Source organism: Schistocerca cancellata, chromosome 2 (genome assembly GCF_023864275.1).
Source record: "Schistocerca cancellata isolate TAMUIC-IGC-003103 chromosome 2, iqSchCanc2.1, whole genome shotgun sequence".
NCBI lineage: Eukaryota > Metazoa > Arthropoda > Insecta > Orthoptera > Acrididae > Schistocerca > Schistocerca cancellata.
This window is the reverse complement of record NC_064627.1, coordinates 1017953046-1017978538: the sequence shown is the minus strand read 5'-3', so window position 1 is coordinate 1017978538 and position 25493 is coordinate 1017953046. Positions and strand designations below refer to the sequence as shown.

The 25493-nt window shown below is 38.6% G+C and overlaps 1 protein-coding gene across 2 annotated transcripts; it reads right to left on the bottom strand.

Moving 5' to 3' along the window:
• Window positions 1-5802: 5802 nt before the first annotated feature.
• LOC126162993 (microsomal glutathione S-transferase 3-like) lies at window positions 5803-24463 on the bottom strand. 2 transcript variants are annotated; one of them, XM_049919849.1, is made up of 5 exons: window positions 24309-24463; window positions 23547-23664; window positions 21368-21465; window positions 9774-9904; window positions 5803-6043 (listed from the first exon to the last, which is right to left on the bottom strand). In XM_049919849.1, exons 1-5 carry the CDS (start codon window positions 24314-24316, stop codon window positions 5943-5945), a joined length of 456 nt encoding a protein of 151 aa, XP_049775806.1. In that variant the 5' UTR covers window positions 24317-24463; the 3' UTR covers window positions 5803-5942. The 2 variants fall into 2 exon arrangements, with proteins under 2 accessions (XP_049775806.1, XP_049775807.1); XM_049919850.1 differs by having other exon boundaries at window positions 24233-24380.
• Window positions 24464-25493: the final 1030 nt, after the last annotated feature.

The window sequence follows — 25493 nt, the reverse complement described above, 5'->3', positions numbered from 1 at the left end:
CAATATACAGATTGAATAACATCGGGGAGAGGCTACAACCCTGTCTTACTCCCTTCCCAGCCACTGCTTCCCTTTCATATCCCTCGACTCTTATAACTGCCATCTGGTTTCTGTACAAATTGTAAATAGCCTTTCGCTCCCTGTATTTTACCCCTGTCACTTTTAGAATTTGAAAGAGAGTATTCCAGTCAACATTGTCAAAATCTTTCTCTAAGTCTACAAATGCTAGGAACGTAGGTTTGCCTTTCCTTAATCTTTCTTCTAAGATAAGTCGTAAGGTCAGTATTGCCTCACGTGTTCCAGTATTTCTACGGAATCCAAACTGATCTTCCCTGAGGTCGGCTTCTACTAGTTTTTCCATTCGTTTGTAAAGAATTCGTGTTAGTATTTTGCAGCTGTGGCTTATTAAACTGATTGTTCGGTAATTTTCACATCTGTCAACACCTGCTTTCTTTGGGATTGGAATTATTATATTCTTCTTGAAGTCTGAGGGTATTTCGCCTGTCTCATACATCTTGCTCACCTGATGGTAGAGTTTTGTCAGGACTGGCTCTCCCAAAGGTGTCAGTAGTTCCAATGGAATGTTGTCTACTCCGGGGGCCTTGTTTCGACTCAGGTCTTTCAGTGCTCTGTCAAACTCTTCACGCAGTATCGTATCTCCCATTTCATCTTCATCTACATCCTCTTCCATTTCCATAATATTGTCCTCAAGTACATCGCCCTTGTATAGGCCCTCTATATACTCCTTCCACCTTTCTGCTTTCCCTTCTTTGCTTATAACTGGGTTTCCATCTGAGCTCTTGATGTTCATACAAGTGGTTCTCTTATCTCCAAAAGTCTCTTTAATTTTCCTGTAGGCAGTATCTATCTTACCCCTAGTGAGATAAGCCTCTACATCCTTACATTTGTCCTCTAGCCATCCCTGCTTAGCCATTTTGCACTTCCTGTCGATCTCATTTTTGAGACGTTTGTATTTCTTTTTGCCTGCTTCATTTACTGCATTTTTATATTTTCTCCTTTCATCAATTAAATTCAATATTTCTTCTGTTACCCAAGGATTTCTACTAGCCCTCGTCATTTTACCTACTTTATCCTCTGCTGCCTTCACTACTTCATCCCTCAAAGCTACCCATTCTTCTTCTACTGTATTTCTTTCCCCCATTCCTGTCAATTGTTCCCTTATGCTCTCCCTTAAACTCTCTACAACCTCTGGTTCAGTCAGTTTATCCAGGTCCCATCTCCTTAAATTCCCACCTTTATTTATATTCCATACAATCTGTAATTACTTCAATGGAATTTGGATCTACTACAATTAATAGGTGGTTACAGAATTTTATTTTGTCATCGTGTAATCTGTAATATTAGCATTACAATATTAAAACTTTTGGATTAGATAGTAAATATCTTTGTCCTTTGAACACAAGCTACTAGTGGCCTCCGGCGCTATCACTTGGCAACTGCTGCTGTCTTCCAGTGTCAGTTTTCCTACTGTTCATTGCAACGTGCTTATTGTATGTTAAAACTATCTGCACTGCCATTTGGATTTTCTGCTGTGGTAGTTCCAAACATGCTTAACTGACTGCATTTCAATTACTTATGAAGGTGGTACGTGATCTTTCTTGTAATCTGTCATAACAGGAACTACTATCAATATTCTTGCCACATTGGTATCACCACCAATAAATAAAGGATACTAATCAATACAACTAACAACAAAATTTCAACTATTTGTTTCAAAAAAGTTAAAAGATATGAGGAGTGTCTTTATAATTAAAATTAAGACAAGTAGTAACTATGTTAAACAATTTTTGGATAGCTCAAAAAAGATTGGAAAATGTGGCACATCTGATTAATGAACACCAAAGGGAAATTGATTGTGTGAGAAGTCCAGCACTATTCTATAGCTACAAAGGTTTAATCTCAACTACAGATGATTACTGTGCTAAGCAAGTTAAAGGTAACTGAGCACACCTCAGTACACCTTGTTAACATCCTGATTGTGCCATACAGGCTACACCTCTGTCCAAAGCTGGCGTTAGAACCTGTACCAGGAAGTGACACACCATCTAAATCACTGTCTCCCCAAAATGATCTACACTGAAGAACTTTTTTCACACTATCAGCTGACTGCAGCGATGTCATTTTCAAGCGCTTACTCTGAAACCAATACATAACACATATTAATTACATCATATAATGTCAGATGTTTATACACACAGTACTCATTATTACTTATGTGCACATACCATATGATTTGCGTAGTGTTACCATATCCTCACATTTTATGAAGTCACCCATCTCCTCAGGTTGATTGGACTACGTCTAATCTACAATGAACAGCGGCTAAAAGATCTACCAGCAACAGTCACTACTACACAGCTGATTAACTTATCACTATGTGCCAAAAATATAGCGCCTAACTATTACAAATTTTTTTTCAACAAGTTTCACATCATCATCATATTGTTATAAATATTCTCTACCTTAAAACTGCATCACGAGGTATGGAGTACGGTGTCTGTCAATTCATGGATCCATATGTTAACCTAACCTGTTCTATTCTCATCACCTGTTTGCCTTATACTTTTTACACTTATTATGTTCAGGCTGCATCACATTAGCTAGACAGGAGCAAAATGGGTGGGGGAGGAAAAAATGAACCCAGCCATGATCTATCAAATGTACTATTTCAGACTTGATCTTTTGTCGATTGATTTAACGATGAAACACTTTGGATCGCTGGAGAACGTTTTGCTTTCTGCTAATGTATGCCACTAACATTACGAGATACTTCCTTTCAAAGTTTCTTCAATCTCCACTACATCTTTCACTGCACAATATTGTGTACCGTATTTACTCGAATCTAAGCCGCACTTTTTTTCGCTTTTTGTAATCCAAAAAACCGGCTGCGGCTTAGAATCGAGTGCAAAGCAAGCGGAGGTTCTGAAAAATGTTGGTAGGTGCCGCCACAACTAACTTCTGCCGTCGAATATATGTAGCGCTACAAAGGCAAGCTTTGTAGGCACAGAGATAAATACTGGCGCCAAAACCTCTGCGCCAGTAAAAAAAAAAAAGAAGGGTGCAAGACGAGCTTTTTTTCTCCGCCCCGAGTTTCGACCACTGCATTTTCATACATTGTCCAATGAAATAATACAAATTCCGTATTGCTCATCTTCGAATGTAGCAGAATTTCAATGTACTACGAAAATCCGACTGGTAAGACTGTTTGGGATGTTTGTCAATATGGCCAACTCTACATTCTCAATTTTTTCCTACCTGTGAGTAGAGATGGTTGCTAATAGGAACCTGATGAAATGTAAATCACATGCAGTGATATTCTTCACCATAAGAATAATACGAATATAAACATTGTGGCACGTATTTTTCATGTTTGCTGCTATCTCATTTAAATCCTGTCTGCCTAATAAACTACGAAACTAGAGTGAGACAACAGCAAACACGGCAGAATATACGTATCGTATCATGTTTATATTCGTATTATTCTTATGCCTAATAGTGATACAGTCAGAAATGAAGCACGGCAACTGACTAGATTTTTAAACCTAAGATGACTAATTCCTGTGCAGAATTTGATGTACTAAAGAAGTGGCCGCAAAGATTTTCAAACGGAGAAAAATTTTCACCTAACTCTCGTTCCGAACATGTTCTATCATACGCAATCTATTATTTGGTTCTTGTTGATCATTATCAAAGAAAGCAGCAGTGTAAGTAACAACAAATAGCAGTCTCTTGCCATTGTTTTGCTAATGAGACGATTCCTCTTTTTTTTTTTTTTTTTTTTTTTTTTTTTTTTTTTTTTTTTTTTTTTTTTTTTTTTTTTTTTTTTGGGGGGGGGGGGGTGGTAGCGCGCGCAAAAGCAAGCCATGCCGCGACAGGTCGTAAACACGCAGTATCAGAATGCGACTAACAATGCATGACACAGTACAGTAATGCATTTTCAGCTTAAGAGTGACGTAAACATCTATAACAAAGAAAACGGCAATTATCAGATCGAAGCAAACTAAGCAATCGATTCACACCAGACGAAGCACATGAAAAAGGAAGGGTACCCGAATAAATACGGACGGAGCGCCTGACGCATAGCAATGGCTACCTGGTAAAGCTTAACTGCTATGCTTACGACTCGAACCAAACTACTGTAGCTGTATCGTCATTCATTCGACCTAAATTGTGTCTCATATTACAATGGACCAACTTTGTTTCGATTTGGAGGTGCGGCCTAAAACTATTCTCTCCCCTTGAATTTCGAGTCTAAAATTACAGGTGCGGCTTAGATTCGGGAAATTTTTTTCCCTTTATTTCGAGTCTCATTTTTCAGGTGCGGCTTAGATTCGAGTAAATACGGTAAGACCATACAAAAGTCATTGAGCACAAGAACTTTTAAGGGAACAACGTCATCAAAATTTACATTCTTAAAAAATCCGAATTTTACAATATAACAAAACTGGCTATCATCCTTTTCTACAAAGTAACCCCCTACTCAACATTCATTTGGTGAGCCATAATCTAAACTCAAATTGATAATCTGATATAATTATCATTTAACTTTTTTGTGACATCACAGAGGTTGGCCTGAAATGTAACCATGTTGGTGCATAAACCTTCACAGTTTACATGGAATATCTTTGGTTTATTTTTTAAAACAAGCATTGCTACTCTGTCAAGAGTCCTTTAATATTGATTTTTTTAATGCTCTCATCTACAAAACATTCTAGATCTGAATTTCCTTCCTGACTGCTCCTCTGTAATGGTTCAAAGCGGGTTCCAAGAATCATACCCATGGTACATTAGATGGCCTGGGCCTGAGGAGTTTAGTGAAACACAAACTGTGCGAAAACCTTGACAGATATATGGTCACACTAATCTCAGCCAAACTCTAGTGCTTCTGTACCTCGGGACCCCAAGACCAACATGACCAGTTAGCATGCTAATCATGTACTATCAGAATCTTCAAGTTATCACACAATTCCATAATTTAACAATCGGGAGAAGAAGAGATTGCCGCAGGAGAGGAAATGGCGATGTGCTGCCTCAATCCAGTCAGAAAACCTGGAAGAAAGGTGGAACGATCTCATAAATCAAGCCATGGGCGAGGCAAATGTTTGATTGAGAATTACCGCGACAGTCATAGCAAACTGTAATTCCCTCGTGAAGGTAATTTACAAACTCAAAGTCAACCAATTCTTGAACGTTACTCGTCAGCCTGTGGCCTTTCTTTAGTTAAGGAGAAAAATTCAAAGAAGATATGAGCATTCTATCAGGAGTTTATTTAGGTTGCATGGGAACAATACAAAAATAATGAATAAACTCAAATTAGGAATGGTATAAGAAATGTGCTGTGTCTTGCAAAAACTTACATAAAATTCGGTACAAATCAAGAAACACATTGCTTTCTCCAAATTATATTTCATGCTTTGGCCACAAAGGAAAAATGAAATCTGGGATAATACAGAGCATTACCAGTAACTTTTCTTCTTGAAGAACGTAGGTGGAACAGGTAGAGACAAATGATTTGGGTATCTCTCAGGCAACTTATGCAGTGCACATGTAGAGAGGAACATCGGAAACATGATCTATTGAAATCCACAACTATGCATACTTCTCAAATTGTATCTTCATAAAAAATGTTTCTGGCACCTAAACAATCCATTTAGCACTGCCTTACATCCGTCAGCTCAACACATGTAGGTTATAATCGTCCATATACCTTTCAACTTACTTTGCTGAAGGAAATCAGGAATGTAACATTTCAGTTTCATTACAGAGAAAATAACGACAATGTGGTTAGTTATATACGTTTATTAACAAAATATAAATTGTAATTACACAAACATTCAGCACATAAAATTAATAATGGCAAAATACTTTATGATGCAGTCTATGTACTCTATTGGCAAGTGTTACCAACTTGTGCAGTATCATTAGATTACTCCCAAAAGACGCATAGAAAACTTTACTGATGTTCCAAGCAATGCCAGAAGTCCCAAGTATGCAAAACCACCTTGCATTCTTTTTGCTGGATCTGGAACATAACAACATGGGATCATGCAAAAACGGCTTCCTTTTTATAAATGATGCGTAAATTACACACTATTTTTGCTCTGTGTTCTTACATATGAAACCATCAACCATTTGCAACATCACACAGTCAATATCCATTCTGGTAAGAGTATGGATTGTGTTACACAGCAATAGCTTAATTTGCAACAAATAAAATGTAGACATCACTACAAAACTTTTGTAAAATACGCTGTATTATGAAGTAATGTTTTATGCACAAACTACAGAGTACCTAAAACTGCTAAACTCAACACCAGGTATACTTTTCAAATTGTATCTCCATTAATAGGATTGCCTACCATCTGTCAATCCAACACACAGTGGATTGTATAATATTCAGTGTACCTTTCAATTTATTTTCTATTGAGTACTTAAACAAATTGGCAGAATATTTTAAGAAAAGGTATTCACATCATTAACTTGAGTAGCAATGAAAATATTAAAACACATGCACAGCATGTAATTCTACTACTTAGCAGCTTATACCATTATTTATAAATCGATATAGCTGAAAGTAAACAAGTTGAACAACAGACTATCTAAAAAAATGTGTGTGTGTGTGTGTGTGTGTGTGTGTGTTCTTGTTTCGATCTGCTTGACAACACTTTCTACTCCATGGAAGACTTTCTGAATACAAGGCAATTCAAAATAAATGTAGCAGTTTACAAACAATTTTAACTTTATAATATACAGTGATACATTAATAAGAATTACAGACAACATAAAATAATATTCATATGGCACCAGTATGATGTACCAGTATGGAGTTTTGCAAATTTTAACTCAACCGCTGAATTTGCTGTACTGGACATGACTATGCTGTGTTCTCTTCTTGGCCACTTATATGACCAGAACTGACATCAATGGATTTCTTTTCATGGATAATGTGAAAGACCTTGTGTGTGTACCACCTCTGCCAAAAAAAATTCCAGAACCCAAAATGCACACTTCTAATGTGACTCCTCACATGTAAGAGCTATGGTTTTCTTTGGTGCAATTTATTGATAAATGCTGTACTTCCGGGTGTTCTTCCTTTCATGCATAAAATTGAAGCAACTTCGCAGAACACCTGAAAATGCACCATCACTCTACAAATGCTTCAGAAATTTGGCATGAAATGGATTATCACTCAGATATTGTCCCTGTGAGCAAGGGCATCGTATAGAACACCTACAACGATGTAAAAAAAATGTGTGCTCTTTCACATTCTCCACAACAGTTTAAGCCATTGGTAATTGCTAATTTTCATTTTGAAATGCCCTGAATATACCAAAAACAGTTAAGTATAAATCACTATTTTAAAAATATAGCTTCAAGACAATTACAAAAATGGTCAGCATATTTTTCAATGAGAAAGTATTCTCCAATTTTAAAACAGACTCATTCCACATCGTAGTAAGAGATTGCAATTATTATCCAATGAACACATGAATATCAAAAACTTACTCTGGTGATGTCCAAGCTAATGTATTGGATATTGGTCTGTACTGCCTGTAAGTTATTTTGCAACACCTCCATCATTTGAAAACACTCAGTGTAAAGAAGATAATGTGACAAAATTATAATTTTTATCAAGCAGAAAATCCTGGTTATGCTCAATGGTTCTTGGCTAATATCTCTTATAAGGATTATGATGAAGATTGTAAAATGTAAGCTTTCACACTGGAACTGTCACAATTAATGGAATATTCCGGGCTATTATACAGTGGTTGAAGGGATTTCACTTTAAAACCTGATGTTTCATCCCCAACTGCGGATGACATTTTCAAGGGGGGTCGTAGCCTTGTTGAATGCCCGATTCACACCTTGGCTTGCTACTGACTACAGCAAAATTCCACTTCAGTGCAGGAGCTCTCGGAAGCAGAATTTTGCTGCAGTCAGTAGTGAGACAGGGTGTGAATCGGACATTCAACAAAGCTACGATCCCCCTTGAAAATGTCTCCGCAGATGGCGACGAAACATCGAGTTTTAAAGTGAAATCTCTTCAACCACGGCATAATAGCCTGGAATATTTTATTAACTGTATGATGAAGATTGTGTACCCACCAGTCATGCCAGTAAGCAACTGATCTGTGTGCCCAATCTCATCTTCAAGTTTTGCTTTTACACGACCCAACATAATGTTTGTCAGGAGGAGCACTCGTAGTAATGTGCTTGATGCTTAGGTCCAATCCCTGTGCCTGTAATCCACGTATTTTGTTCCATTTGAGACCCACCCATCCCCAAGACCCACATTTCACAATTAACAATGGACTCAATGATAGCATGAACTGCATCAGGGAAGAATATTTGGCATGCAAACTGGCAGATGGGGTGCAGTCTGCATCACCCTTCAGCCGCATGTTGATTGTGTAACATGGTTTTTGTATTACTACAGCAGTCAGCATGCTGTACTCTTGTTTTTTCTGCACTACCACCAAATCAACTCCAACTTGTAATGTTGTATTTTCTTTTCTATAATTGTGTAATGAAAAAAACTACTACTATGATACAACCCTGCTCACTACACTTTCCAACCAATATGAGTCATCAAAAACCCAGGAAATACTTATGGTACAGAAAAAGAAAGAAGTGTCAGAGAATGGGTAACTGAGATCTTGTCCTCACAACAGGTTGGTCCCTCTCAACTGTAGGATCTGAGTGAGCTAACCCTCCTTTCTACCTTCCCTCAGCTCAGTAACCTGTGTTCCCTGAAGAAGAAGAAGAAGAAGAAGCTAATACTGAAAAGAACTGTGAACAGTTTTTTCACTTAAATGTGCCTGCTGACAGTGCCAGAAGTTTGCCCCCTGATTGTAAGTTTTGGCCATCCAGTAAGTCTCTCCGAAATTTTGCACTTCTCAAGGCAATAACAGAAACATCACAACAGAAGTAGCACAACATCACTTTCAGGAATGTAGGTGCATCCAAACTACCTCACAGCAGGAATGGGGGGGGGGGGGGGGGGGGGGAGAGAGAGAGAGAGAGATATTGTTGTTTGTATCTTGGGAAATACATCATCATGACAATTTGGCTTATTTGTTTAAAAAAGATTAATGTTTAATATCTCAGTTTTTATAATTTTTATTGTGTAACATTTATCAATGGAAGATAGCTGTATGTGATCCAACTGCTGCAGTTAATTGACATTCATTACGTAAGTATAACAAAAATCAAAATTAGTTCACATTTACACTATCTGCTGCCAATAATTTTGTAGCCAACATATCCATGCAACGTCTGTAGCCACTGAGTTAGAAAATTTCTATTTCTTGCATGCAGCATTCGTTACCTGCCTACTGTTATGGTACGTATTCTCTGCGATTGCTATTATTTCTCTAAGCACCAATTTTTAACCCCTTTTATACAACTGTTACTGAAATTAATTTTTTTCACTGAAATCACTCCATGATAGCTACTAAGCAATTTGGTACATTACAGGTATTTTAAGACAAACATCTTCTCAACTCGAGGGGAACGAAGGTCAGAAAATTACAGTTGAAGTGCACTAATCCTTTAAAACATAGGAGCACAAAATAAATTAAGGTGGAACAATGAAGTCAACGAAAGCTATGAACAGCATGTCAAGATCAATGAAGGAAGGTATCTCCACTTCCACAAAAAATTTTAACTACAGTACACTACCATTCTATTACATGCCTACGCATCACAATCATGTATAAAAAGTAAAGAGCAGGAAGAAAAGGAATACTTACTGCCAGTGTAATAGCCCTTTGCATAAGCTATGCGGCCGGCCAGCCACACACAGCCTGCAGCAGCAGATATGACAGGGTGTTCAAGACCACCCAGCAATAATAGAGTTAGGAACTGTGGGTAATTCTCCAGCCTGAAAAGAATGATTTTAACATTCAGAGTTATGACACAGATCAGTGTGCTACAGCGACATATCAGATAATGTTAAAAAAACTGGTAAATTCCAGCTTGGACCAAAGGCTGGTTAACATCAACAAATCTGTCTGTCGGAATGTATGTGGACATTACATTTGTGGAGACATGTTGTTGTGTGTGGACTGAAATCTAAAATCTGGCATGTGAAATGTATTCGAGTAAGGTGTTTGTTCAATTTAGTGTTTCATGTCTTTGTGTAAATTATAAAATGGCTACTAACAAGGGAAACTCCTCACTGCACCCCCCTCAGATTTTGTGGAAAAAGGGCCTAGTGGACAGCCCATGAATATCGAACACAGATCAAGCATGAAAATAGGAAGAAGGTGGTGTACTGAATTGTGAAAAAAAAAAAAAAGCGCAGTAGAAACAGTGAACAGGCCAAAGACAAGAAGTGCAATATAGAGGAGCCTGAAAGGGCAACAGTGTTGTGGTTAAGTGATCACTTTGTTGGACTCCCAAGGAGGCGAGCCATGTTCAAACCTCCTTCATGCTGATTTTTTTCCACTGTTCGCTGTATTCAAATTTGCATCTGTGTCATGGTGTAACGTACGTCTGCAGCAGCAAGTTGTAAGGAAGGGACCTATAATGACAGCTGATTCTGCACGACTACTCTGTTAGCAGCCAAAAGGAGGTGGCTCTCGAATTGGAACTACAAACGTTTGGTGACAAGGAGACAAGTCAACCAAATCCTCCTTCAGAAAACACATCTGGTGTGTCAGACACAGCATTAGTGACAGTACACGTCATATGATAGGAATCTTTTACCGATGCAATTAATCTGTGTGCCTGGTAAGTCAGTGAGATATGCCTCCTTGCCAGATTTAAGTGTTCATATGAATAAATGTGATCACTCCCAAGGAAATGATGAAAATTTAAGTTTGTCAAATGTCTAATGAACGCAACGGTTTCACAATCACACAGTTTCTCTGTGCTCCGTCAAAACACATGTTTTTAACATTTTTGAAGTTATGTTCCATTTTGGAAGTTTTGGCCCTTGAATTCTTTTGTTGTAACACAGTTCACACTCGTTTATTTGTTGTTTTCATTTCTGCAAGACATCTACCTGGTATCTCGCCTGCTCTCACTATTCATCATGTTTACTTGCAAGACTAACGTATTCTTGCCACATGACTCATTTTCTATAAACAACACATAGTATGACAACTGCCAAGATGACAGAAAGAGAACAAACATTTCAATGATCAGATGGACAGTTCATAATGTTGTGAAAAAAAATAATAAATAGATAAAAAGAAATGACAAGAGTGAGTTTTGAACACGGCTTGTCTGCTTACAGCCCAACACTATAGCCACTTAAGCATGATGCTGCAGTTGTTAATTATAGGTCAAGATGTGATCAAGGAAGTTGGGATAATTTTAATTCCCCTCTTGTTTTGCCATCTACCTCCTTAAAATTCATGTTTTCATGTTTAACTGATTATCATTACCATACATGAGTATAATCTGCACTATCATTAAAGAGACAGATTGGCCCTCAGTTTTAAAGAATGTAGCACCAGATCTAATTTTGTGCTTAGTTTTACGTATGTAATTGATTTTTGTAACTTAAATTCTATTGTTGAGTCATAAACAAATATAAATTCTGTACTAATTACAAACATTTGGAGGAACAATTAACAGTATTCTTAAAGGATCTATTTGGCTTTATTCGAAAACATGTTACCAAAGCCAGCCCTTAATTAATCCCAAAGTAATTTTCAGTTTCGTCAAAAGTGTTGTTTGTCTGACGATTCTGTAATTTCATCACTTAAACAAATAATTTGGCCTAACTCTTGCAGTAGAAGAAACTGTTAAAAAGAATGAAGCTTTCGATGTATTCAGTTAATATAATGAGTTAAGTTTCAATTGTAATTTCTGTAAATTAGACATCAAACAATGTACAGTCTCAGTGTCTATTATTTTGAGGATATATAAGGGCCCAATTTTTGGTCCCAAGACAGTCAGTCCATGGTCGAGTTTCAGACAACAAACCTATGGTGGTTAGATCAACAACAATGCTTCAACTTAACTGTGAAATAAGTGTAACACAATCAGGCCTTGTGTTAAAACGATTACAGTGTCTGTTCCATACGTACCTTCCTATTCTTCAAGAACTGTAAACTTTGTGGTTAAGCTTTTACTGCTTGTAGATGTTCAATGTTAAATGTGTATATGGTGGGGGGGGGGCGAATTGTGAACAGTGAAAGTAAAGAGCTGTGGAACGCAAATGTGCACCTCACGGCTACATCATTTAAAGTAGTCAGTGTTGAACTTCCAAACCCCATTTTTTAGCCAGTGTAGCAACACAGTACGTCGACACCAAGGCCCACAAACGAAGAAATAAAGTAGGCGAACGTCACAAATATTGCACTTAACCATTCTTTTGGAACACGTACTTCAGATGGTTAATTTCGGACCTCAAGTGGTCCTCGTCAGAAACAGTTTTTGCTCTATATACCAACGTTTTGAAAATGCTCTCTTCTGAACAGGGTGATGGAAACTCTGGGCATTAAGGCATAAATAGGTAAGCATCGGTTTACGGTACATACTGTGTTAACTGAAGTGGCGTACACTACACTTTAAAGTGGCCCAAACACAGAAATCCTCGAGGTTCCCATAAGGTTATCTTTGACGCCCCAGTGCAGGTCCTCATCCAATCCATCTTTGCCATATTGGCTCTTTAGATGTTTGTTTAATGACGTGTACCACCCAATAAGATGATCACCTAGTATCTCTAACCACAAAGTCAATGAGAAACATCACCAACATGGAGACTCATTCACAGCATGTGGTGCAAGTGGCTCTTTGATTCTGTTTACAACTTCACATCTCAAAAAGACCACACCACGTACCAGCAAGCAGTGTTTACACAGAATCATGTTGGCAGTGGCTAGTAACCACAAAGATGCAATTATCTTGCAAACCGTTTATTTGCGTAGCTGCATTTACTGAGACTTCTTTGCTTCCAGGTTTGTGTACTTTCAACTGTACACATTTACACCATTAATAATGATACACACTGTACTTCTTTATGAACATTACATTACCAACAATCCCTTTTCTGTTAATGTTTCACCAGTAATTGCCATAACACAAGAAAAATTTATTACACTACTCACAGCACATCTTTGATTGGTGTGTGAAGTATCTAAAACAAATACACAGAAATATTGTAAGAATGACTTGTCACAAGAAACCAGATGTAGTTTAGTTCGATGCAACATAGAGGAACATTATAAATAAATACTTCATTCTGCATGTAGGAGATGCACTAGGATTTCAAGAAGGCACAAATAGGATCAACAATTACTGAAACTTGGGAAGTGAATCGGCAATGAAATTAATGATTTCTAAAACTGGTGTTCAAGCTGTTTACCGTGTCCTGGAAGGATGAAAAATTAGCCCACGTGTTGCATAACACAGGTTTATTAGGACCCTTGAACTAGGTTTCGACAATCATAAAATTATCTTATTCAGAAGGAAATTGTAATTGCTAGGAATTATACATTGTTTACAAAAAGAACAACTAAATTGTGTTTACCGTGACTCCTAGAAAAGCAGAAAAACTTCCTACTATACTAATTTATTTTAGCCAAGTAATAAAAACCTTGCTCCACGATTCTTATGAATATATTAAATTGGTGGGTGTGTTGTATTAACCCTGTAGCTGTCACGCAGGGTGTTCAGAAGACCCCAAGTCATTACTACTGACGTATTATTACATAATGGATAGAAGTGTACATTCACAATCTTTGGTACCTTTCTAGGAAGTAATGTACGAGTCATGTGTAAAAATAGAATCGATTACGGAAGCCAGAGTTCCAAGAAAATATGCAAGGGTGTTGTCAACACACTGTGCAACTACTCTCTATGTTACTGTGCACTGAGAAAGCTTGCAGCTGTATTCCGTAACAACTGCATGTCTGTTGTCACTCCATGTGGTTAACTCAGCAATGGATCCTTCCGAAGTAGAACTCAAAAGAGAGTGAAAGCTTCTACAATTAATATTAGATGACGATCTTCTGAAGGAGAGGAAATGGGCACCAATTAGTCTCTCTCTCTCTCTCTCTCTCTCTCTCTCTCTCTCTCTCTCTCTCTCTCTCTCTACAGCCACATGGAAACAGAGCATGAAGACAACATAGACTCACATTTAAGTACAGCAGATAATCACATAACACATGCCTTCTTTGTTGGAAATGATAAGGCTACTAAGCGGATGGAGAACTGTTAGTCACAATGTTAGAACTTGCGTGTAGATCTTTTAAATTCACTTCCCTGGTGTGAAAGCTGTTGCAGAAGCTGTAAAACCTCCAGTGGCCTGTTTCCTGATATGTATTTATAAACGATGTAATAATTAGAACAATCACATAGTGCACAAACATTTGCATACACGACACTGCATCAAATTGCACAAGAGACCATTATGCCAAATCAAACAACGTGGAATACATCAAGTCTCTCCTCAGTCGATTGACAATAGCAAGGCATTACCGGGCAGGCCACCAAAATTTAGTAAACTTATGGAATAGAAATAGTTTTTGAATTACAAAAAGATTTCCTGCAACAATGAGTTTGCGACACTTTTGTTTCTTGTTGCACTGTTCGGGATTCAACAATATTTGAGACAGACCACAGTGTTTGCTCGCCTAGCTGAATTCTCCTAGCTGAATTCAGACAAGTGTTAAAAGAGTTATTTCTGTCGAACTGAAATGTAGAAATAGTATTCCAACAGCCATTAGCTTTTTAGTTAGACTACCAGTTTTGTCTCCTCAATAGTCACTTCAGACCCTGTAGTATGAATGACAAAAAGTAGCCAATCACAGAAGTATATAACAGGGAACCCACATGTAACACCTCATGTTACCCGTGTGAGGAGCACACATTGCTCGTGAAGTCTTCTACGGAAACTAGGGACAAATATTTGTTCCCTGTTACATACCATATTTATCCGATTATAAGATGAGGTTTTTTCCAAAAATCGTCAGTTGAAAAATACAGGGTCATCTTATATTCGCAGCTTGAACTACTGCTGTGGAAGTCAACATTTTTACGTTTCTTAGTAGATTGATATAGGGGTTGTTTTACATTTACAGATGAAGCTCTGGCTATTGATGTCGCATGCAGATTCATTTTGAAGATTTCGGGGTCAAGCAAACAGAAATGCTTGAACAGGCTGGAGAGTTCCCGATACACTGAAGCTCCCAATGCAGTATTGAACTTGCTCCAACAATCACGTGTCATTTGATTCGCACAGCACTAGTGCAAGAGTTTCAGGAGAAACTATGAACTACCTACCACAACAATCTACTGCTCAGCTTAAAATCAGACACATTTATGAAAGACAAGAGGACATAGCATTCATCTTACGAAGCTCGTTTGCAATTAAAGTTCCCATACACATATGGATACCATATATAAACACTTGCAGTGCTTTTAAGTAAAGGTAATATTGAAAGGCTAAAATTTTGTCCTTCAAAAAACATTTCCCAATTCCATACGCAAATGAATATTTTATTTGGTTATTAGAGACAGTAATTATTAACCAAGTGGGTTGCAAATGAAAAATTTGTTCACTGCTCACGTACAGAATACCACGTAAAAGCGTTACCACTTTTAATCCTTTTAAGCAGCTTTAGAATGAGATGGTAACATACAATGAAAAAAGAAAATTGATCCATAATTAAATGTCTAGAACCGAAACTAATTTTATTACACGGACTGTCGTTGTTATTGCGAGAATAAATCACAGCGGCTACATCCATCGTGGAGACAGTGCCAACAGACATCACTAGATCACAGAACAAGCAGAAGTTTGAGAATTGGACTGAATCATAATCACAATCTTATTTACTTATAGGTTGCCACTGTTATATATGACTTTCACTCTACAAGATACTGCAGTTGGGTGTTTCAAATCTGCTTGAGCACAGCACTATGGAAGGTTGGAGGGGGGAGCTGTGACACCAACGTGGCTGGAAACTAGGATGAGTGTGAGGAGCGGAGTGGTAAGCAAGCAGCAAATTTTGTCATGCTGCCAACCAAGGAAATCTACACTGCATACTTTGGCTTTTTATAAACATCTACCACGATTATAAACTACAGTTTGCCTGAATTCATTTGAACCGAGTAATATTTGACAATACACAACAATAGTATACATTTTTGCAAGAGATGGTAAAATTCTAGATAGGAGCCAGTGGTTTCCTGCAGCAACGTTGTCAATGCTCACCACGAAGTATGACGGGAACGCAAGGGGGTATGTCAGCTGCTGGTTGCGTGCAGCCAACAAGAGAGGTAGGCAGACAATATGTTGTAAGTTATAAACGTTATGACATTCCCACATCGGTAAAGGAGCAAAATCCAATATGTATTCAGCAAAAAACAGCTAGGTTCTCCGGTCCCCACTGTAACCACAACCTCAAAAAAAAGCAATGTATTCGGAAGGAACAGCCACATGTTTGTGACAGTGAAGATATAAATTTCACAGCTGTGTGCTATCAGGATGGTGGTCATGATAAAAATTGTAATACCCAGATGGCAGGCTTAGCAGGCAAAAAAAGGTAGTGACAATTTAAGTTAATATAAACCATTTCTTTTTGTTGTTTCTCCTTGTATTATCAAAATGTAGGCACTCAATAAATGGCCTCAGTTTAGACTAGGCATAATGCAAAAGTTTTAGGCAGATACTTTGCCAACAAAACAGTTTGGAATTTTCAGAGTCGTCTTGTAGTCAGGTAAATACAGTACTTGTACGACTGGATGCTTTTTGTTATTCATACTACAGGGCCTAACGATGACTACTGAGGAGTCTAAACTGATAGCCTAAATAAAAAGCTATAAAAATACTGGTAGCCTACATACAAAGCTATAAAAACGATGGCTGCTGGAATAATACTTTTATGATTCATTGACCAGCCATTGTCCTACTCTCCATAAACACAAGATGGAGTTACGGTTAATATTTATTCGATGTTTGAATGTATGATGAAGGATGAACAATTGGTTGCATTTAGAGGCAAATGCAGTTTCCATCATTATATACCAAGTAAGCAAGTCGGCACAATGTACATTTATGTAAAAAATGGAATCCCCTTCATGCCAATGGCGGACTTTTGTTCTACAGACTTAGTGACCATCAGGATGCGGCATGAGGAAGGTATCACGAGGGAGTTTGTAATGGCCTCGGCATACCTTCCTTACAAGGACAGTGCTCCTCCTCCTCCTCCTCCTCCTCCTCCTCAGGAGGTGAGGAGACTGACAGAAGCCTATGCACAACAGGGCAACCAACTATTGGTTGGATGCGATGCTAATGCCCACAACTTAGTGTGGGGCAGCACCGACACCAACAGTAGAGGTGGGTACATTCAAGAATTTCTTCTTGCTAATAACTTAAAGAGATCCTCAATAGGGCCAAGGAACCAACATTTAGGAATATAAGAAGGGAAGAGGTAATTGACATAACCTTCGGTTCCTCTTTGATGGGCAGTTACGTCAAACAATGGCATCCTCATCAGACCACAAGTATATTAAGTTCGAGGTTGAAATGGGCATTAGACAGACCATGTCCTATATGAATCCCCAGAAAATGGACTGGGAGGCTTATAGGAGGGACCTCAACACAAGCCTATCGGAAGTCAGTACTTCAATAAGGAACCCAGTAGAGTGAGGAGGTAGCAGAGGCAGTGACCTCTGCCATCATGACCTCATACCATTACAACTGATCAATCACCAAGAAGTGAATGAATAGGAATGTATCTTGGTAGAACAACAAACTGGAATCACAGAAGAAACAGGTACGAAGACTGTTTAACCTTGCGAGAAGGAAAGAACAATGGGCAGAATATCGGGAGGCCCTTGTCAAATACAATCTTGCAATTAAGCAAACAAAGCAGGCGTCCTGGAAGGTATTATGCGAGGAGGTAGAGGGTACGGCTGTTCGGGCCACACTTCACGAAATCCTCACTAAAATACCAACTAATCCTGGAGGAACTTTAAGGAAAGAGGGATATTGGTTTTCAGGCATTTGAAGCGAGGACTGGGAATCTGCCAGAGACTGTGTTGACCATAGTTAACTCCATTGGGCAGTGGGAACATTCCAATCGTTCAATTCACCTGGCCCAGAAGCAATTTTTTCCAGCGCTCCTGCAATAAGCAGGAGCGAACTTAATAAGATTCCTATGCAGGTTATTTAGGGTTAGCCTAGCAGCAGGGATCATTCCTTACGTCTGGAGGGCAGTGAAGCCAGAGAGAACTGGCCATACCAAGACCAAGGATATGAGACCAATCAGTCTGTCCTCCTTTCTTCTTAAAACATTACAAAAACTGGTCAACATGCATGTTAGGGAGAGGAGGTTAACTAGGGTCACTCTACACATAAACTAACATGCATACCAAACAGGAAAATTGAGTGCAACTGCAGTCCACCAACTTGTTGGGAAGGTAGAGAAAGTGCTGCACCTTCATGAAATAGCCCTCAGCATCTTCTTGGACATCAAAGGGGCTTTTAGCAACACGGCCTTCGAACCCATAGTTAAGGCAGAAGAGGCGCATGTCTTGGAGACTACCATTTGCAGGTGGATTAGAGCCATTCTTAGTGGTTTAGTGGTTTGCATTGCGCAAAATTGCAGGAAACATGAACATGATCTAAGGGCCAGTCCTAAGAAGACTGTTCGAGTACTATGAGGAAGCAGATCCAACACACATATTGGAATCTCAAGCTCCTAGATGAAACTCTACCAGTGAAGGGGATAGTGAAATATCTACGGGTAACCCTGAATGAGAAACTTATCATGGACCCCTCAAATAAGGAACACCTCTTTCAAGGTGAAAGGTACTCTAATGAGTACCAGGAGAGCTTGTGGTAAAAACTGGGGCTTAAGCCCCTACACCACGGCAGTTAAGACCTATGATCACTTATGAGGCTACAGTGTGGTGGAAAAGGGTAGAACGGCAGGTAGCTGCTAAGGAGCTTGCTAAAGTACAGAGATTGGCCTGCTTAGCTATTACAGGCAGAATTAGCAGCACACCCACTGCTGGGATGGGAACCGTACTAGACATGTCCCCATTACACCTGTGGGTAAAAATGGAGACAGGAGCTGGAGCACACATGTTAAAAACTGGCAAAAAATGGAACTCAATGGAGTATCCAGGATCTCACACTAAAATATTGAATCAGGTAGACATAGGTATAGTTGGGGAAATATCGGCAGACTATATAATAACCCCCAGCTGCTTCAACAAGCCTTTCAATGTACTTCACAATAAAGGATGACAGCCAAAACCAGTTTCAATGTAGTAACTGGAAGTAGAGCTCTGGGAGAAAAAAAATTTCGACACCATACTGGGGACATAGTCTGGTTCACCGACGGTTCGAAAACAGACCAAGGTGTTGGGGCTACGGAGTGCAGCCAAGACTGGAGAGTGCCCTCTCTCTAGGGAGGATGGCCACTGTGTTTCAAGTAGAAATATCTGCTATCAGGGTGTGCATGGAGGAGAATTTGCAGAGGTGCTACAGAGGTCATAGCAGTTTCATTTATTCGGACAGCCAAGCAGCCCTGAAAGCAATGGCAGCCTCTGCAACAAAATCAAAGAACGTGGCCGAATACCACAAAGTCCTTGTGGAAGTATGGGAAAGCATTAGCGTAAACCTATTGTGGATCTCTGGTCACTCAGGGATTAGTGGTAATGAGCAAGCCGATTGTTTGGTCAGTATAGGGGAGATGACACCATTTATTGGACCGGAACCTGTCCTGACAGTCACCAAGGTGACGATCAAAATAAAACTATGAGATTGGACAAGGAGACAGCATGTAGAATATTGGGCTAAGGTCCAAAAGTCTCTCAATCCTGGGCTTGAACAGGAGATAAATGAAACTCATGATTGGACTATGGACAGGCTATGGGAACTTCAAAAAACACCTACATACAAAGGGGATAATGAAGAAGACCCCAAATGTAGAATGTGTGGAGTGGGCAAGAAAACCGCATCACATTTGATCTTGGAATACGAGGCATTGGTAAAAGACACAGAATATTCCAATTAACCAGACCTGAAGAAATTGTATCTAGCAAAGCACTGGTAAAGGATCTCCCCGCACTGTTAAGGGCACTGGGTGACTTTACTAGAGACACAGGGAATGATACTCCACAATAAACTCTGTTTCGGTGCAGGCAGCATCGGACTTGACCAGTTTGGTCTATGCTATCCTGATCAAATCAAATCAAGCAAATCAGCAAAATATGGATTGAAGAGTTTCACCTTGCACTATGCAAGAACATGGTATACTCTGGAGATGAAAATTATGCTAGGAAAAAACACAGGGTCCCTTTGCATTGTCAAACTCACCTAAGGAGATAGTAAACAGAACTGTACAGCATATCGAAGGGACAGGATGAAACGTGACACTCGACAATTTGTTTTGTCCCACCCCACTGGCTATGTAACTCCGAAGAAGAAACCGACAGGAGCAGCCACTCTTAGAAAGAATAAGATGGAGGTGCCTAAGAGTTTGTTTGCATGAGAGTTTGAAAATCAAGAAGCAACCTCTTGTGATTCAGAAAGGATAGTATAGTTTCATATATGCCAAAGAAAGGAAAAAACATCCTCCTTTCATCTTTGCATCACGATGTCATTGACACTAATACCGTGGATGATAAGAAACCAGAAATTATAATAATGTGTATGACCAAAACAGGAGTAGACACAATAGAAGAAATGTACACTATTATTCATGCTCAAGGTAAACCACACGCTAGCCACTGTCCTGTTTTACTGAATGATTAACACTGCTGGCATTAACACCTTTATCATATATGCACGTAATAAAGAGGATTTCCTGGAGTATGTTTTTTTGTGAGGTGTGAAAAGCATTAGTAAAACTCTTAGTGCGCAAGAGAGCGGCCATTCACTCCTTGCCTAAATGTCTTAGAAAGAAAGCTGCTGAAATGGCGGGAGTTGAAGACGGCAACAATGTGGTGCCTTCTGCACAAAGCCCACGCACTATGCTGTTTGTCCTCTGCACAACGACTTACAAGTTAAACTGCACTGTGCCCGATGTCTGAAAGCCACGCATCTAACGTACATGAAAAGTGTATGTGACTAAATTCATAAATTGTTGTAAAATTTGACAGTTTAAATGTTTAATAAAATGTGAAAAATCTGGAGTACAGAACAAAGAATACCAGAAACAAACAATTTCAAAAAAGGGATGTACTGACTGTGCTTCAAAAACGTAATCTGATATTTAATACACAAAATACACTCACATTCAATGAGACAGCATTCAGAAGAGCCATTTATTCAGTAAACATTTATATTAATGATATCACACACACACACACACACACACACACACACACACACACACACAAGTGAGAGAGATTACAGAACTTGAATACATACGTATTTTGGTGTGCTCTCTGAATGCAGTTGAACTGATCATTGTCTTTGCTATACATTGTTGGATATGGTATGTTGTACTTCTTTCGTGCAGCCCCAACCTAGAAATTAAGGATGGACAACACACATGACAACTTTTGGAAATAATCACACAGTGAAATTAGGAAGTTGAAAAAAGTATTTAATTGACTATCTACACATTAAAATAACACATGCAGCCTTATGTCGCTACTTTATATCTAAGAGTCACCAAGAATCTAGAGTCAAGTGAGGGAACCATGAGTAATGAAAGCAGGAAATTAAGTTTGACAGAATTGTTATCTGGTACAGCTTTCACTCAAAAGTTCAGTACATCCAAAACCAACATGACTATTTAATGGAGAGATATTACTTATGTTGAGATGTAGAGTGTAATAAGCGTAATTTTTAAATTACAATAGCTTTCAATTTCAGTTTGTATCTTGCATGCCACTTCAGGTGCGGTTCTTACTGATATCATTTAGTGCCAGTATGATGGATGCAGAATCATTGAACATATTCTCTGTTTGAATATAATAAATTTCCTGGAGTGGGAGAAAGCTTCTGTCCACAAATCAGTAGTTTTAGTTTGCACTGCTCATATGAGACTCAGCTTGTCCTTTTCTCTCATGAGTTCATGTAAACCAGGGATGAAGGGCAACCTGTGGATTCCATATTCCCAGGTTTCTGTAAAGCATTAGACACAATGCCACACTGTTGACTGCTAACAAAGGTACAAGCATACGAAATACGTTCCCAGGTGTACGAGTGGCTCAAAGACTTCTTAAGTAACAGAACCCAGTATCATGAGAGTAGACTGCATTGCAAATACATTGCAGCTTTCTCTTACTGACTGGCATTTCACTTTACTGTTGGGAGAGCATACTTCACAGTATGTGCACTGTAATTACTGCCTTGCCAGTTTCATGTGCTGAAGGGAGACGGGATTAATAAACACTTTTTATTGCCCAACAATGTATCCTTTTCTTAATAATCTGACATCATAGGATATTAATTCAATATTAAATGACAAAGCACATTTACTGTCTTCAAAATACCCATTTTAAGCAATAAACAATGTAAAATTGCAAACTGAAGAGCCATAACAACTTGCTGCCAAGAGAAGTATGAGGCACTTTTTTTAAAGAAAAAGAAGTAACATTTTGAAACATAAATAAAACAAGCAAACTTTTCTTAGAAATTTTATTTTTTCCATGAACACCTGCACTTTAACCCACTTTTCTACACAATTCCCAGCAATACTTAGGCACTTATATTATACAGTTAACTTTTGAATACCATCCATATAGAAATCTGCCGCCTGACAACCATTGCAACAGGATTGTTTTAGATTTTCATCATTGTTGTGGCAATGACCACCCAGATGCTTCTTTAAATGCAATAATGCATGGTAGTCACTGGACACTAGATCAGTCAGATGATCCGATCAGCTCTGGATTTCAATTAGCCACATGTGTGGATGGGCACTGTCATAAAGCAAAATGATCCCCTTACTAAGTGTACCACACCTATTGTTTGGAGTGCATGGGACAGTCTTTTTAAAACTGGTTCACTTAAATATGTCCATGCCACAGCAACTAGTATCCAAATTGTAGGAAATACCTCTTTAGAATAGCATATCCTGGAGAAGTAACATTCAGATTCCACTCCACACGGCTTAATTTATGTCTATTGCATCTTGTTAAATCCCATCAGGCACATGTGTGTTACTTTGCAAGCATACAATTTTTTTCATTCATTTGTACACCTAAAAATAGGCATTTAACCAGTGAGTTACTTAAAGTGTACGTTCCACAATGATTATGTGCAAAGATAATCACTCAGTTTCTTGCCTGTACAAGCAAGGATTTTGGGCCTTTTAAGTTACAGCTCGCCACAGGAACATCTCTTAATGTCACAAAAACTATTGGCATTTGTGTATTAAACTGTTGTAAAAGACAACATCTACAGATAGCAAACAAGCAAGTCTATATATTTCTTTAAAAGTTAAACTGTACATAGTTGAAATTTGTTCTTGTTGCTCAGCAAATATATAACAACATATGATCAATGATAGCTCATATTTCACAAAACTGCTGTATTAAATCATGCTGCCCTGTTTGTGTTAGTAGAAGAAAGTGTGTACTTAAGTGCTAGAACAAACCTTGATCCCCTTCCACATAAGTACAAAGATTGAGCCCACTGCAACGAGAACGCAGTAGCCGTACTGTGATGGGACCTGAAGGGTAATCATCTCTTCCTTAATTGGTAAACTGAATGAGCTGAAAGCAAATCACTTGGAGTAAGTATGGAATACTAAAACATTTACACATTGCATATTTCTAAAACATTTACACATTGCATATTTCTGCGAAGTTCTGTGTATGTTAACAAATACCATGAAATATACACTTTTTTGGCATATCTAAAGGGTCCTTACAATTAGATATAATGTATTTCATTTTGATTGGTGACGAAATTTCGAGAAGTTCACAATTTTGGAAAAGTAATAATTGAGATTCTCAAAAACGTCGTTATAGTTCATTTAAAAAGAATGTGAAACCCATGAAACGACAGGCGCCCGTGAGTTTATTGATTAACAGTTTACATTACGCAAAAGGGTGGGTGGCGAGTGTGATTATTACTATACCTGAACTGTGAAAGTGACAACAAATACTGTCGAAAATGACATATACACGAGGAATAGCAAAACAGTCAGAAAAATAATTGTCGATGCGATGTAAAATTAATGTTAAGGAACAGTATGTACAGAAATTAATACGCCTATTTTCAGCTCTGAGATGAGAACAAGTAAGGACAATCCCAAAAGGCGTTGTTCAAATAACTTACACCTTCAAAATGTAGTACTGATGATCAAGACCTACGTAAAACACTACGAAAGAACCGCCGGCACTACTATACTCACGTAGCCATATTAATCCCAAATGTTCAGCTTCCACTTTTATATCTCTCTCTATCACAGCGTCGCCGGCACGTATCTTCAATTCTCCGTATTACGTAACCACAAAACCTGCAAGCAAGCATTACCAACCTAACAACATGGATACATTAACCCTTTTTTCAGTTGTTACAGACGACGGTGTTATAATAGGCAGCAATGTATCTTGCTGTTGAGCCCATTCCACATCACAGTATAGTAAATAGTTTGGCCAACATATTAACCTCATGCCTAAAACTCAACTTGTTAAAAAAATTACGTTGCTGCTGTTGGCAGCTCAAACTGCCAGTTCCTAAATTGAGATGAGCAACAATGACAAGCATAAAAGTTCTCGTGAAAGTCATGATGCGTTGTCGAGACTACAGGTTTTTCCAGTCACGAGTAACAGCGATTACAGTATCTCCGACTGTGGGTACACATATTTTCTGATGAAAGCAGATGAAAATCCAGGCAGTTATAGATTCATTCTACGTTTCAATTAACATCCTCCCATTCTTTACTGGAAAACTCGTGCCCATCTCATTGCCAACAAAATGCATCAGATTTTGTTTGTACTGATAGCAACAACTGCACTATCACGGTCTGCTTCAGCTGCAGCAATAGCCTAAATGTCAAACAAAGTGATACTTAATTTCGCATTTTCATTGCATTATTACCGTTTTGCTGGCCACTGAAAACTGACATAAAAGTTCTACCGTTTATTTAATGTTATCACTTGTGGAGTAGTGTATTAGAAGTGAAATGCTTCATGTGCCAGATGTGTAAACCGACCAATTCACTGTATGAGATAAAATTTCCATTCAGGGAGTGAGTGAACATGTAATCCCTTTCGGTAGTATTCCAGAAGTGGGGTTATTTTGAAGGACAGTAAATATGTCTAAATTTCTTGTCAACAGTATGTCCCTGTACTAGTCTGCTACATTGCTGTAGAACTTTCTGGTGAACATCTCACCCCTTCTTTGGTTGCTCCGCCTTTTCCGTTTCGTGTACCTAACAATCGTAAGAAAACAATACTGCTGCTGTTTAACGATCTATCTTCTTGTTGTGAGCCGCGGGGGTAGCCGATCTGTCTCGGGTGCCTTGCTACGGTTCGCGCGGCTCCCCCCGTCGGTGGCTCGAGTCCTTCCTTGGGCATGCGTGTGTGTGTTATCC

Coding starts and splice junctions, on each gene's coding strand:
- LOC126162993 (XM_049919849.1), bottom strand. Junction 21,466..23,546: donor TTATGTGGAAGGGGATCAAG/GTTTGTTCTAGC, acceptor CTTAATTTCTAG/GTTGGGGCTGCACGAAAGAA. Junction 9,905..21,367: donor CAGAGAGCACACCAAAATAC/GTATGTATTCAA, acceptor CATTCTTTTCAG/GCTGGAGAATTACCCACAGT.